Below are 14,172 nucleotides of genomic sequence, written 5' to 3'. Positions count from 1 at the left end.
ATAAAGGCCATGCAGGTCATTACTGCCCTGAAAAGGGAACACAAAAAAAGGGAAGGGAGCAGCCTCTGCTCTGAAGCCAGTTTGAGGGGGGCAGTTACAAAGAAGGTCTTGAACACTGAAAAAAGGAAGAAAGATTGCTGCACCCCTCCAAACATGGCCCATCTAGACATCTCCCCCCCCCAATTTTAACAAATGTCTCATAGGATGATGACACGTTTTGCTGTCCAGTGATAAACTGGCAGAGTAAAAAGTGAGTTACTGGGCTTGTCCCAGCTAGGCATTATTTGATGCACGTGTGTGTGTGTGCGTACCCTTTGCTCCAATGCTGATTGGGTCTGCTGTCTCAGTAGTGCTTTAAGAGGCCCCGCTTCCTTGCCAGCACTGCCCCCACTGCCCATGCCTGTGAAAGAGGGAGGAAAGATGCATAACATGAACTTGTGCACAATTCTATAATGGCAAACACAAGCATATAAATGCTGCTTAGCAGTTTGTCTTTAAGAAAAGTCTCATTATTTCCTCATTATTTTATAGTCAGTATGATCATGCAAGTCCAGTGAGCGAAATCATTTCATTTCAACTTGAAGGCCTCTGTGGACTATATTGGAAATTGCCCCAACTGGATCTAAGGGGAATATAAACGGAATGACCTTTTGGCAATTCTTTGTGTAGAGAACGTCCATAATCAGAGCGTTTAAAGTCCGCCATTACCTCTAGCAAGTACTACAGAACCCTTTACTCCCTTGTTAAACATCAGCCATGGAGGAATTGGTGTCACGTTGATTAAAGTAGGCATCAGCATGCATAGTCATGGACTAGATCATCAGCTTGAAAAAGTCTCACTGCCTGACCACTGAGCCCTGGAAGGTTCTACAGCAGCAGCAAATCCGACAAGACCTTGGGAGTCGTGGTGAATCTGGTCTACTTTCTCAGGGCATGAGAGGGTTTTGAACACAAACACTTCCAATTACATGCTTTTGTTAATTAAAACAAATGCTTTTGAACCACACAGCAAAACCATTTCATTCTAATAATGGGAATGACCACAAAGCCATGCACACACACACACACACACACAAAAAAAAGCCTGTTAGTTGACTCTCCAAATCAGAATATGATTTCCTGTAAATGGTCAATTTGAGGTGGCCATACTACGTGCAATCAGGGAAGTTGGGGTCAAGCGGTGACAACGACAGGATGGGTATGTCCTACCAGAGGCCACTAGTAGCAGGTCCTCACTGAAGGACACGCTCTTTCTCAGCATGGCTGTGTCTGACTGGCTCACATGGAGAGGGGGAGGAGTTGTACTCCTGGGGACCTTAGTAGTGGGAATGGGTGAAGACTTACACTGATGGATAGGAGAACTGGGAGACAGACAAATCCTCGCTGAGAGAAATGAAGAGAACAGCAGAAGAGAGGAAAAGAGAGAGTTTCGGAGAAAATAAGGAATGGAGAGATAATGTGAAAATTAAGCAAAAATGAAGCCAAAATTACTTATGACATAGGCCAGAGAGAGACAGAGGGAGAAGGACAGACTGAAAGAAAACGCTGAAGAGGAAGGCATCGGAGGATTTAAACACGAAGAATGTGGAATTAAACATGAGGCATTTAATGGAATTCTAGAATCTAGAATGGAATCAAATCATAGGGAAGTGCCTTAAAATTAGAGAGGACATATCACTTGGGAGTCAACTGATTAGGGATTACTGTAGCAAAGAAGAAGGGGGTGCTCCTCACTGTGTTTCCTAAAATTTACACTTCATTATGTAACAATGTAATTTACACTTATAACCTTCCAATAATTACACTGCCAAAGTATTTCACCTGTTAAAACAAAATTTTACTCACAAACAAAATTTTAAATTACACTCTCACAAATCCATACACACAAAAGAAGGGGCATGGATTAACCTAAAATTAAAGCAACAACAACAACAACAACAACAATAATAATAATAATAATAAACAAACAACAAAACCAAACCAGCATGATTAAACAACTTCAAACACAAAGAATGAGAAGTAAAGAGCGGTACCTCTCGCTCTCTGCGTCTGACCTGAGAGCCAGAAGTCGGGATGGTGCAGAGGTGGGGCTGGGGGGGGTCAGGAAAGAGCCTAAGCTCACTGCTGCTTTGACACTAGTGAGCAGGTGTGCACTGAGTGTTAGGTAGAGGGTATGGCGGCGGGGTGCGGATGCTCTTACCGGTTTTGGGGGTCAGACTCAGCTCCGTGTCCGAGGAGGAGGACTGGCGGCTGTAGGACTTGGAGGGGGAGAAGGAGGAGAAGGTTTGGGCTCGCAGAGGGGTGGGGGGTCCTGAGGACAATGGAACGCCAGGGGCCTCCTCCCCAAAACCCGCCCTGTCAGAGCAAGGAGGAACACGCTAAGTCTTGCGTGCCCATGCACTTTCCCTCCACACACAGGGTGTTTGTACGTGTGTGTGTTTTTGCGTGTGCATGTGCGTGATGGTGCGAGGGAGGGAGAGGGAGAAAGGCTGAGAGAAAAACGAGAAAAAGCTGAGAAGGGACGGAGAGTGCTGGCCACTGAGCAGGAGGGCCGTGGGGCTTGGTCCAGGAGAGAGTGTCCAGGAGAGAGAGCCAGGCACACCAAACAGTACAAACCAACCAATGTGACTTAAACCAAAGAGGGGGGAAACACAGGCAATACCAAAAACTAAAGTGACAACACAAAGCAATGAGATGAAAAAGCATTTGTTTCAGCTAACCAAAGCACAATGCTCAGCTAACCAAAGCACAACCCTCTGATAAAATCACAAGGAAAAATATAATCTTAATGGACTCCCCCACCCGCCTAAACTTGTAGGGCAAATTGATAAATTTATCATTCCTGTCAAGTAATGAAGCGAACACATAAAAGCTAAACACAGCAGCCAGGCCTAGACATCTGACTGGCTACACTGTGTGAGTGGCATCTTGAAGGCAGCCCACTGATTAGTCAGCAGCATAATTTGGGGCAGGCCTTAGCTGTAGAATAGGTTGCTTTGGCAGCTGAAGGGGAAGTCGGGGGAGTTCACAGCCATCTTGTCCAATGAAGATGGGGTGGTTGAGATCTGCAAGGTCATGGCAGGGTCATAGCGGGTTCATGGGCTCGTGGGGTACCTGCCTACACTGCCTGGCTCTGGGGCCCTCTGAGCTCCTGTGTCTGTTTTTCATACCGGCGAACAGCAGTGTTGGTACGGAAACGGAGAAACCCTGTGAGAGTCGACTGCTTGCACTGTGAACCGGACTGCTGTGAGTGGAGCGACATCCAAGAGCAGAAGGGACAGCCTGCGGAGAGCTACACACACACATACATACACACACACACACAGTACGTACAAACTTACATGTGCATATGCTCATACGCACGTTTCATTCATCACACACACAGTCGGACCAACAAGGCACATACAAACCTACTTGTACACACATGCGCTTATATGCAGATGTGTTTTATACACAATACACAGACACACAAGGCACAAATATACATGTACATACACTCAGACATATGCAGATGTGTAGTGCATAAATAAATATAAAACACTCACACAGAGTGCAAACATACACAATGACAAAATCATCCAAGCAAGCAGACAAACAGAATAGTCCAGCAGACACTGGCGAACAAAAAAAAAAAAAGGAGCAGGACAGTGTGCCCTGCTGGAGAAATAGAATATTCTCACACTCTCTCACACACACTCACTCTCACACACTCACTCCCCAAGGACGGGCAAAATCAGAGCGCAAAACAGTCAGTGTGGGATGGCACAGCTGCAACACCTCACCGGACCTCACCATGGCAATCATACGGGTGTGAGAAAGAAGCAGCATGCAGGAGAGGGAGATGAAAGGAGAGGGAGAGAAGGGGACAGATGAAGCTGGTGGAAAGGAGAGGTAAAGAAACCGTGCAGGTTAGGGAGGGGGGCTTTGAGGGGTTGGGGTGTGGAGTGTTTGTGTGCTGAGAATGTATTACAGTAGAACATACTCATAAAACAAACCCTCTCACACGCAGACAATGCGAGCTACCGCACATACAACGTGAGAGCACTGGATTTCTCCTACTGTTTCAAAGCCATCCCTGCCTAGCCTATAAAAAGCTTATTTCATGACAGGAAGATGGTAAAATTGATCAATGCATTCTGTGAAGCTAAATTTCAAATCAATTACTACAGTTACTTTTGGTTGGTAAATAACACCATTATTAAAAAATGCACTTATATTGATTTAACAAGTATGGCTGTATATAGATCCATTGTTGGATGACTTTTAAAAAGTCAATGAGGGATATGGTGATCTCCCACTGTAACAAACATTTAAACAGAGACCGTATCTGGTCCACCTGCTAAGGCTGAAGCACTTTGTGCATATTTCTGAGCGCAGGTGTGCTCACTCACTCTTTCATATCTTTTGATGGAGAGGAGTTAGACAGGTTCTGAACTATGGCGGCTGTGTATGTGCTGCTAATTTTGTCGAGTGTGCAGGCAGTGCCAATGGCTCGCACAACCAGTCCAGATTCGCCCTCCAGGTCAAAACACTGCAGGTAGCCAACCACTGCATTACCGCCCATCTCCAGCACCTTCAGACCTATCTTCCGTTGAAGTTCCCCTGCGGAGAGAGGGCCCCAACACCATGTGACACACACACACACACACACACACACACACACACACACACACACACACACACACACACACACACACACACACACACACACACACACACACACACACACACACACACACACAATTTGCTCTCTTGCCAGCTCTGGCAAGCTCAGTTGAAAAATGGGTGGCTGCAGAGGTGCATGAACTTTTGCACCTGACATAAGCGAGATGAGTCTCTGGCGAGCCTCGTTAGATGCACGCGGCGTCCGGATGCGGTCTATCCACTGGTATTCCGGGTCTTCGTTCACCACCAGCTCCTCCACAAAGCCATGAATGAGCACAGCACGGAAACACCGTGGGATAGATGTGGCTGTCACATGAAGAAGCGAAAAAAGAGAGAGAGAGAGAAAACAGATTTTTCAATCGGAATCACAGGGCAGTGAGCTGAATGGAAACAGAGAAATGGGAAGAACCAATGAATGAAAACCGAGAAAGTGAAGAGAGCAAAGAGGGGAAGGTCTAGTGAGAAAGATGGTATGGAGACTTACTGCAGAAGAATTTGACTCCACAGGAAGACTGACGAAATCGGTTCAGGTCATTGAAGAGGTCCACTTTGACTAGAACATTAATCTCTCCTCTTATACCTAAACACACGCCAAATTACACACACAGCAAAACTATATCACCACACAGACTACATGCAGTGTTACAGACAGTAACAAATCACCTAAACAGAGAAGATTTCAATTTGTATTTAGTTTGTTTGGGTTTTTTTTTTTTTTTTTTTTTTTTTTTTTTAAATCATCTTTATTGCAAAGAATATTTTTAACAACCAAACAAAAGCTATCTTGACTTCAGAGGTGTCCTTTAACTCATAATGAAACAACCATAAATAGGAAATTAGAGTTTAAGGAGTTAAGAGTATTTGTAGTTTCAAATGTAAACATTTTTTTCAATAACTCTGACATTATGGCACTTTTTCTGCATTGGCTTCATAACTGATGTCTGGTAATGAGCCCCTGTGAAGTAACCCAGAAATAAACAGCGAGGCTGTATGCTTACACACCATGTATGGTGTCATAGATGGGAAACCAGCCAGAGATGACAGTAGCAGCTTCACTGCAAAGCAGTGGGTCAATGTCGATGTAAACCTTCCCTATTGCATCATTAGCACTGTATGTGTCGTGATCCAGAACTGTTATCTGCAATGGCTCGTCCTGTAAATCCTCATCATCTACCTATAGAGCCAGAGAGACAGAATAATTGTCTATGCTACTGAATGAAATTTCAGTATAAACAAAAATCATCTAAAGAACATCATCCAGTCTTACCTCAAACTTAAACCACTCTGAATTCCACTGAGGATTCAGAGACTTGGGACACACGTCAGTTTTAAAAGTTGTGGTACCAAACTTCACCTATACAATGTATTGCCATTAGTGTCACAAAGGATTTCTGTATATAATGCTAAAAGAGGTTTAGGCTAAGAGAGCACTCACCTCCACGAAAGCATCAGTAAGGTCACTGGCACGGTCCATGACAGGCAGATGCCGGCCTGCCACAACCTTCGCTTTCAGTTTCCCTGGCATTTTTTAAACCTATACCATACCTGAATTCAAACAGCACAAGCATGAAAGCATCTGACAAACAGTGTACTAATGCTATGCATTTAAAACAGCCATGAGAAGTCATGAATGCTCTCAACAGCTAAGCAGCACAGGCCATGAGAGGTGGACATGACAGATTAGGTGTATTTGAGAGTGTAATTTAAATGGAAGACCTCCTCAAAATCACTGAACTTTCTATAAATACTAAACTAGGCTGTGTGATCTAATCACCATTCTTGTTAACCTTGCATTAAACTATCCGCTATCTCTTATGTGAGCCATAATTTTGTTTTAAGGAGCATTTATTAAGGAAGTACACTATATTACCAAAAGTATGTGGACATATGTCTTGATTTAAGCATTTCAGTCACATCTATTGGTAACAGGTGTATAAAACCAAGCATATAGCCACGCAATCTCCACAGACAAACTTTGATTGTAGAATGGGTTGTATTGAACAGCTCAGTGACTTTAAATATGGCAGTGTCGTAAGATTCCACAAGACCTTTTTCAGAAATCTCTGCCCTGCTAGATCTGCCCCAGGTAACTGTAAGTGCAATTATTGTGATTTTTTTTTCCCCAAGGTAGGAGCAACAACAGCCATGAAGCGGTAGACCACACAAACTCACAGTACAGGTCTGCTAAGTGCTGACACACACAGTGCATATAAACTGTATATTTTCTGTTGCACTACAGTTCCAAACTGCCTTTGGAAGCAACATCAACTCAAGAAGCTGTGCTTCGGAAGCCCAAGATCACTATGGGCACACAAGCCCAAGATCACTAGAGTTGTGCAAAGTATGTTGCCACTGGACTCAAACAGTGGAAACTTGTTTGTTGGAATGATGAATTACACTTCACGAGCTGGAAGTCTTGACAGACAAATCTGGGTTTGGGAGATGCCAGGAGAATGCTACCTATCAGAACACATAACGCCAAAAGTAAAGGCTGGTGGAGGAGGTATAATGGGTTTGACCCCTTAGACACTGTGAAGGCTAATATTAATGCAAATATATTTTAGACAATTATGCGCTTCCAACTTTGTAGCAACAGTTTGGGAAAGGTCCTTTCCTGTTCCAGCATGTCTGCTCCCCTGTGCCAAAAACAAAGTCCATAAAGACATGACTTGATGAATCTGGTGTTGAACTCCCGTGACCTTCACAGAACGCAACCACAATGAACACCTTGAGTATGAATTGGAACATCGATTGCAAGCCAGGCCTTCTAGTCCAACATCAGTGCCTGACCTCACAAACACTCCTTTGACTGAATGGGCACAAATCCAAAATCTTGTCTAGAGCCTTTCAAGAAGAGTGGAGGCTGTAATAGCCGCAAAGGGGGAGGGACAACTCCAAATTCATGCCCAAACTTATAGATGGGATGGTCAGGTGTCAACATACTTTTGGCTACATCGCTTTTAAAGGCAATAATGATTCGCACAAAGTAAATACAGGTTTGAATGATATTTGCCTCATTTACTTAATTCCTCTGATGAAGACAAGCATTTGCACTTTGTTGAACTAGCGTTCGTTCACACACTCTCACAGGCTAGGCTACTTGTCGAGTAGCTAAATAGATACCTAGTACAGTGAATACCCCAGCTGCGTAAGTGAGATTTAAAGAGTTAGCCAGCTAGGATAGCTAGGTTAGCTAACGACTTGTAAGGCGAGCTAGATATGATTTTGTCATCACTAACAAAGCTTAGCTATCTAGCTAACCAGCTATCTGTAACAGTTATCTAATGGCTATTAGTCATCCAACAGTTACACCAAGGTATTTTCTCATCATAATTAACTAGCTAAACAGCACCCTGTCAGACCTGTCAAAATAACACTAGCAAGAATCCGTCGGTTTGACTCCAGAGTGGACAGCACACACACACTCGTTAGCTGCGTGGCTAGCGTTAGCTAGGCTGCACCTTGCGCCGTCAATATTAACGTTATCTAGCTGGTTAGCTAGCAACAACACAGCTAGCTAACGTGACTATCTTTAACGTGCATATTACTGTTAAATATTTACTGAGTTAACACGTGTTTATTGTTTATTATTTAGTGACAACTACTCACCAGAATTCGCCGTTTCAAAAAAACTGCAAAATACCGCAGCATTTTAACTTAACGTTACCATCTGTCCATTGGCCTACGGTTCCTTTCCCTCCCATAACACGAATTAAAATACCTAACGTTAGCTACCTTATTCCTGTCACTAAGGATTGGAAAAAGATGTGGATTACTGTTACACTAGATTAAAGAAAACAGCATATTTCTTGAAGATCATGTCAGTACTTCCGAAATTGTAAGAATATTATCTAATTACCACTAGCAAGCTTCAGTTAAAGATAAACACGCACTGCATCGAGGTTACTTGCCAACGAGGACAGGTAGGAGGGATTAATCAAGGTTGCCAAACTGTAGAAAATTCCTCTTTTGACGCAGTCACCCTGAATTTAGGTTCTGTATGAATGTCCCGAATATCTAAACTAAATATTACGTATTTTATATGTGTTAAGCGTCAAGTAGTTTATCGTTTTTCATGAAGTTGCTTGTTTTGCTCTAATTTATTCATTCACTGTGAACCAGACCTACAAATAAACAGTGCCCAATTTTATTTTATTTTTATTTTTCAATATCAACTTTAAAAAGACAACACGGCATCACAGGAATGTTTTTGAGGTCTTTCGGGGTAAGGGCAGAAGCCAAAGAAATGTGTAAATTGCCAGAGACACTTGAAGGCCTATGCTAAACCTGAGTGTTAAGTCAACCAAGACTGTCCTTTTGTTTGGTTATCAAAGAATCAGTGTATGTAGTATTAATGGGCCAGTTAAGTTTGCACTAATATATATCTCACAAGAGCTAAATGTGACATCAGTGACCTAAGAACTAATTATTTTTAATCTTATAACCGTATTGCTATTATTTGACACATATCAGCACTTTGCCTGACATATTCTTAGTTATCAAAATGGTCAACTCACATGCGCACAGACACGGACACGTGTCCAGTTTGACTTATTAATAAACCGATTACATAAGTTGATTCCTTGTATTGTAAAGTTATCACCTGACATTTAATTACTCCACTTCTGTGTGCCTTGTGCATGACCTTGTGTGCGCCTGATGGATTTTGTTCTAAATGAAGCCACAGGGTTTTTAACGCTGTCGAGTCTCCTTAAGTAGTAATGTACTAATATCGGCCTAATCACTCCAATATGTCTGAGAGACACTACTATTACCGTACGAGGCTCTGTCAATCTGTCCGAGCCATCTGTCAACGCGGTGATTGATGGGCACAGACGCACAATGTTGCATAATCTGGAGAGCAGGCATACCTTCTTCACTGACCATAGCAAGGTTACTGAATAAATAGCCTATATACCTCTGATGTGCAAACTGAGCGGGATGGGTGTGGCTCTATCATAAGTCTAAATCATACTTATAAAGCATAACAGTTATAGCCTATTACGCAGAATAATTACGTGAAATGAGGCTAAACAATTTTATTTTTAAAAATGCCAGACCGTTTAAAGTTTTTAAAGTTTTCTGTTAACATATTTTTTTACATACACGTGTCTCTGAATACCCACTGAGTGTATGGTGAATGTATGGTGGTGTAACTGTGTGTATGGTGATGTAATCGTGACGTTTTTAGATAAATGGCGTAATGTAGCCTATTACTTGTTAATGCTGCAGCGTACAGCAAGTTACTTTTGCTTCTAGCATTTAAATGGTTTTATTTGTGCTGCTGGAAAGTGATTGGCCAGGCTCAGTAAAGTCCAGTCGTCACTAGTTCTGCTGTGGCTTTGGGTGTGGGTCTGAGGGTAAATGACTGAATTCATCACATTTAAAAGACGAAGGTTGGCAAATCTTTTTCATAAACACTTGAAATGAAACTGATTAAAGATTTAATGAAACGGAATGAAAAAGTCTCCATGTGGGACTGGCAATATGACTGTCATTTGATAACATTTCAGCACTATTAATGTAATATTTAGAATTGGATAAGTGCTATATTATGTTTGCTGTATTATTATTATTTCACTAGAGTGAAGTGTAGTCTGCTGTACATAAGGTGTGGACATTATGATCATGGATTTTCTTGTCATTTATGATCATGTATAGCTGTAAAATGGTCTGATATACTTAAGTATGTGTTTTGTCCTTTGCTGACTGTTATTTTGGTGCTGAGTATTAGTTGGGTCAGTTCTACTGCAGTGAGAATGCTTATGGAAATATACAAAGTTTTTGTGAAATGCAATCTGAAAGCGGATATTTGACTTTGTTTTACTTTGTCCCTGTGTCACATGATGGAATATATTTGGCAAGTGCATTCCTCTCTTCTCTTACACTCACACACTCTCACACATGCATGCACACATCAGCCTTTGCCAGCTGGTCTGTGCATTCGCATTCCTATGCCTGTGTGCTATAATTATTTAGCTGCCATCTGTCACACATAAAACCCATTGTCTTTGTCCCTTGTGCTTTTAGTAGCTGCGTCTTTTCCCAGAAGCAGCATCTCAGGTATTGTAATCCTCTATATATCAATTTAGAAAGAACTGTACAGACTGAAGTAAAGAGTAACTGGCACTGTGGTTTTGTACTTTGTCTGCATCTATATGGTTTACCAGGGTTTAGATGCAAATGAGGTGGGAGTAAGCAAGTTCTTTTGCTTAGTAGTTCTGAGAACATGTTTAAACATCATACATTTGGAGGACGTCCTTTAAAAATATGATCAAGATACGGCAAACCTTTCTGTGGAATTTATTTTTGTTCCTCATTGCAACCTTTATCCGGCAGTTTACTCATGTCAGTTTACATTTTTGTTAGCCTTTCACAAGTAAATATTTAACAGAAGCTAGATGACATTTGACACTTTTTAGGTCATCCCACTCACTTGAGTTCCTGCCTTGTTTTCCTTATCAGAGACTTCAAGATGGAAGATAAGTGAGTATGGTTTTTTATGTTTGATAAATACCAGCAACTTTTAATACTGACCAGTAGAATTCTTTTCATTTCATTCATATCCATATAAACATTAATGTTTGCTTTACTACGGTTTTCTTGCATTCACTGAAAACACTAACATTTAATTTCTTCTCTTGTCCTTATCTGTCTGTTTGTTCAAATCTGTGCAGTGATGTAAGTGTTTATAATATTTAAAAACACATTCTGTAAATAAATGTTTTTAATGTAGGCATTTATTAAAGTCCCTTTTTCCTGTGCAGACAGAGCCAAGGCCCATGCCCCCGCGAGTGCAGGCTAAGGTACTTCCACCCACAGCTTACATTTGAATATTAACGTTGCAGTATAAAAGCTAGTTTTGTTTTGTACATTTGTTATTTTGATTGTTTGGATATGATTTTTCATGTAATCCATGCAGGCTCCGGATCTCTTTAAAGGGTCCTGTTAGCCGAACACACCTCTTTTAGATTTAGGCATTAATTTAATCAGGTTAAGTTCTATTAAAATGAATAGTAATTAATCATTTTATTCACATTACTAAGAAATGTAACAGAAATGTCTAGAAACTGAACTGATGGCAGTGTAAATAGATATTGTAATTATTTTCTCTTTTTTCTCTCCCTCTATTTCAGCCTAAATGTAAAATCTCAGCTTCAAGGAAACTCTCTCTGAAGGTAAGGTCTTCCTGCATATAGCTATATTATGTTCATCAGACCTATATATATGTCTGGGTATTAATGTTATTTATCGTATGGGGCATGTTTATTTGGGGGCATTGTATCCCACGTGTGCTTTTTAATGGGGGTGGGGGGATGTGTCTTTTTAGATCCTGCTACTGCAGAGAGCGATGGAAGACTTGGAGCAGGAGAAGGTGAATCGAGACGAAGAGAAGGTGCGCTACCTGGGGGAGAAGCTCCCCTCCTTACAAATGTCTGGCTTTGCAATGGAAGAACTGCAGGTGAGCGAGAGCAGCCCCAGCAGTGAGGTGCAGGAGAGCGAGTATCTGAGAAAGACCTCAAAAAGGTCCCAAAAAGGTCACCAAAAATACATTTTAAATTGGAGACAAAACACACATCAATAATGGTTCGTTTTCATTTATATTTGCAGAAACTGTGCAAACAGCTTCATGCACAAATTGATGTGGTGGATGAGGAGAGATATGACTTTGAAGCCAAAGTCAACAAGAACAACAAAGAAGTTAGTGGCATGCTGTCCTTTCCCCTGAACTGCAACAAACTCTACTGCTCTGTGGAATCACCATCTGTTTGTGTGTGTGTGTGTGTGTGCGCGCATGGAATACAGATTCATGAGCTGAAACTGAAAGTACAGGATCTTGGGGGCAAATTCAAAAAACCTGCTCTGAGGAAAGTGCGTGTGTCTGCTGATGAGATGATGAGAGCTCTGCTGGGCTCCAAGCACAAGGGTTCTATGGACCTTAGAGCAAACCTCAAATCAGTAAAGAAAGAGGACATTAAACAAGAGAAGGTATTCACACACACACACACACACACACACACACACACACACACAACTAAACAAACAATAAATAAAACAGCTCCATCCCAGTAGAAAAGAAAACCTGAAAATACATTTACATACTTATACTTGGCCACCTATGTGTGCATGTGCTCTCCTGAATACACTAGCTTTGCACCATTTCTCCACCATTCCTCCCAATTCCTTCAGTCCCCTCCTGAAAAACAGCAAGGGCAGACTTGGGCAATAGGGGATGTTAGGAGCCTGAGAGATATATACATTTAGTTGGCCAAGCAACATGTGCATATGCGTTCTCCTGACAACACGTGCCCTATGTACGTATATCTTACACTTATCTGTTCAACCAGTTTGTGTATGTAATCCGTAGGTGCTGACATCTGAGGTGGGTGACTGGCGTAAGAACGTGGAGGCCATGTCAGGCATGGAGGGCAGGAAAAAGATGTTCGATGCAGCTGGAGGAGGCCAGTGAGACGCTTGTATATTTTGTACGTATGACTGTGTGCACGTGTAAAAGTGAGGCAAAGGTTAGGAGAAAAAAAACAACCTGTTCTTTGTTTAAGATTTCCTCAGCAATCTCAGTTTTACTGGTCACCATTTATCGGTCAGCTTTCATGTCATTTCTATCATCTCGCTATCAGTTTTTATTTAATGCACAAAAAACAAGATTGAAAAGTTTTTTGTGTGTATTTTCTGGTAAAGCTGTGGATGCAAAAAAAAATAAAATTCTGGTGTCATAGCAATGTTTGTGTTTCTGATTTGTGAGAAAGTGATCGCAAAGACACACACTGACAGCAGAAAGTCAGAAAATGCAAGCTAACATAAGATACTGGGTCAGTACCACACAACAGAAGTTATTGTAAGAGACAGCTAAGACTGAACAAAAACTTAGAATATTCCAACTGACCCTAAGTGGAGTTTCTGTTTAGGGAGGGAGTCAGTAAATAAACATATATTTAAAGTGGTTCGGGGGTCATTCAGAGTGACAGGCACATGAGCATACCGTACAAGACTACCATCAAGAGGTTTGACCTGTGGTGGTAGTGCATGGGTATATATGTGTACTGCTATCTTTGGGAAGAAGAGCTTAGAAGCATCCTGTTGCATTCATTTATTCATAATGTTTGAGCGTAATGGACTGACAGTGAGAGTCAGCCACTTGAGAGACATGACCAATGAGAGTCCTTGAAAACTCCAGTCTACTTCTAGTTTATTTTAAGTTGTATAATGTTGTATAAGTTGCTGTATGTGTGAGAGAGATAAACACGACACTTATTTGTAAGGGTTTCATGGCGGTATCAGTTTTAACAAGGAAAAGGTGATGACTGGACCTGCCTTTCAGCCGGCTTGACAAGTATATCAGTGCTGAAACTTACATGAGAAAGAACATCCTTGCACAAAGGCGGAGGTAAAACAGCTTCCCCACCTCTGCCCGGTTACTCAAAACCGTTTATTTCCTGCAAGTGTATGTGTGAAAGACCAATGAGTTTTAACAGATTTTAACAGATT

The 14,172-nt window shown here is 41.7% G+C and overlaps 2 protein-coding genes across 32 annotated transcripts in view; one reads left to right on the top strand and one right to left on the bottom strand.

The window, feature by feature from the left end:
• c2cd5 (C2 calcium dependent domain containing 5) overlaps positions 1 to 8,587 on the bottom strand; it is a 22,810-nt gene extending 14,223 nt beyond the window's left edge. For 9 of the 31 annotated variants that reach the window (XM_026999452.3, XM_026999453.3, XM_026999458.3 and 6 more), the window contains exons 1-12: positions 8,275 to 8,587; positions 6,101 to 6,210; positions 5,933 to 6,019; positions 5,668 to 5,839; positions 5,150 to 5,245; positions 4,816 to 4,971; positions 4,392 to 4,602; positions 3,119 to 3,292; positions 2,201 to 2,355; positions 2,034 to 2,090; positions 1,210 to 1,383; positions 312 to 400 (exon numbers count right to left, since the gene is read on the bottom strand). In XM_026999452.3, the coding sequence (XP_026855253.2) occupies positions 312 to 400; positions 1,210 to 1,383; positions 2,034 to 2,090; positions 2,201 to 2,355; positions 3,119 to 3,292; positions 4,392 to 4,602; positions 4,816 to 4,971; positions 5,150 to 5,245; positions 5,668 to 5,839; positions 5,933 to 6,019; positions 6,101 to 6,190 (1,461 nt within the window). In that variant the 5' untranslated portion in view covers positions 6,191 to 6,210; positions 8,275 to 8,587. Of the gene's footprint in view, positions 1 to 311; positions 401 to 1,209; positions 1,384 to 2,033; positions 2,091 to 2,200; positions 2,356 to 3,118; positions 3,293 to 4,391; positions 4,603 to 4,815; positions 4,972 to 5,149; positions 5,246 to 5,667; positions 5,840 to 5,932; positions 6,020 to 6,100; positions 7,302 to 8,274 lie in introns of all 31 variants that reach the window. The other 22 variants (XM_026999467.3, XM_026999476.3, XM_026999471.3 and 19 more) reach the window with 13 other exon arrangements.
• A 2,755-nt stretch (positions 8,588 to 11,342) lies between these two features.
• tnni1c (troponin I, skeletal, slow c) lies at positions 11,343 to 13,406 on the top strand. The gene is made up of 6 exons (XM_081715304.1): positions 11,343 to 11,471; positions 11,802 to 11,843; positions 11,996 to 12,127; positions 12,277 to 12,366; positions 12,472 to 12,654; positions 13,034 to 13,406. Exons 1-6 carry the CDS (start codon positions 11,448 to 11,450, stop codon positions 13,133 to 13,135), a joined length of 573 nt encoding a protein of 190 aa, XP_081571430.1. The 5' UTR covers positions 11,343 to 11,447; the 3' UTR covers positions 13,136 to 13,406.
• Positions 13,407 to 14,172: the final 766 nt, after the last annotated feature.

Source organism: Electrophorus electricus, chromosome 6 (assembly GCF_041902795.1).
Source record: "Electrophorus electricus isolate QZ-2024a chromosome 6, ASM4190279v1, whole genome shotgun sequence".
Lineage (NCBI taxonomy): Eukaryota > Metazoa > Chordata > Actinopteri > Gymnotiformes > Gymnotidae > Electrophorus > Electrophorus electricus.
Note: the sequence above shows the minus strand (reverse complement) of the source record. Positions and strands in the feature narration are given on the sequence as shown.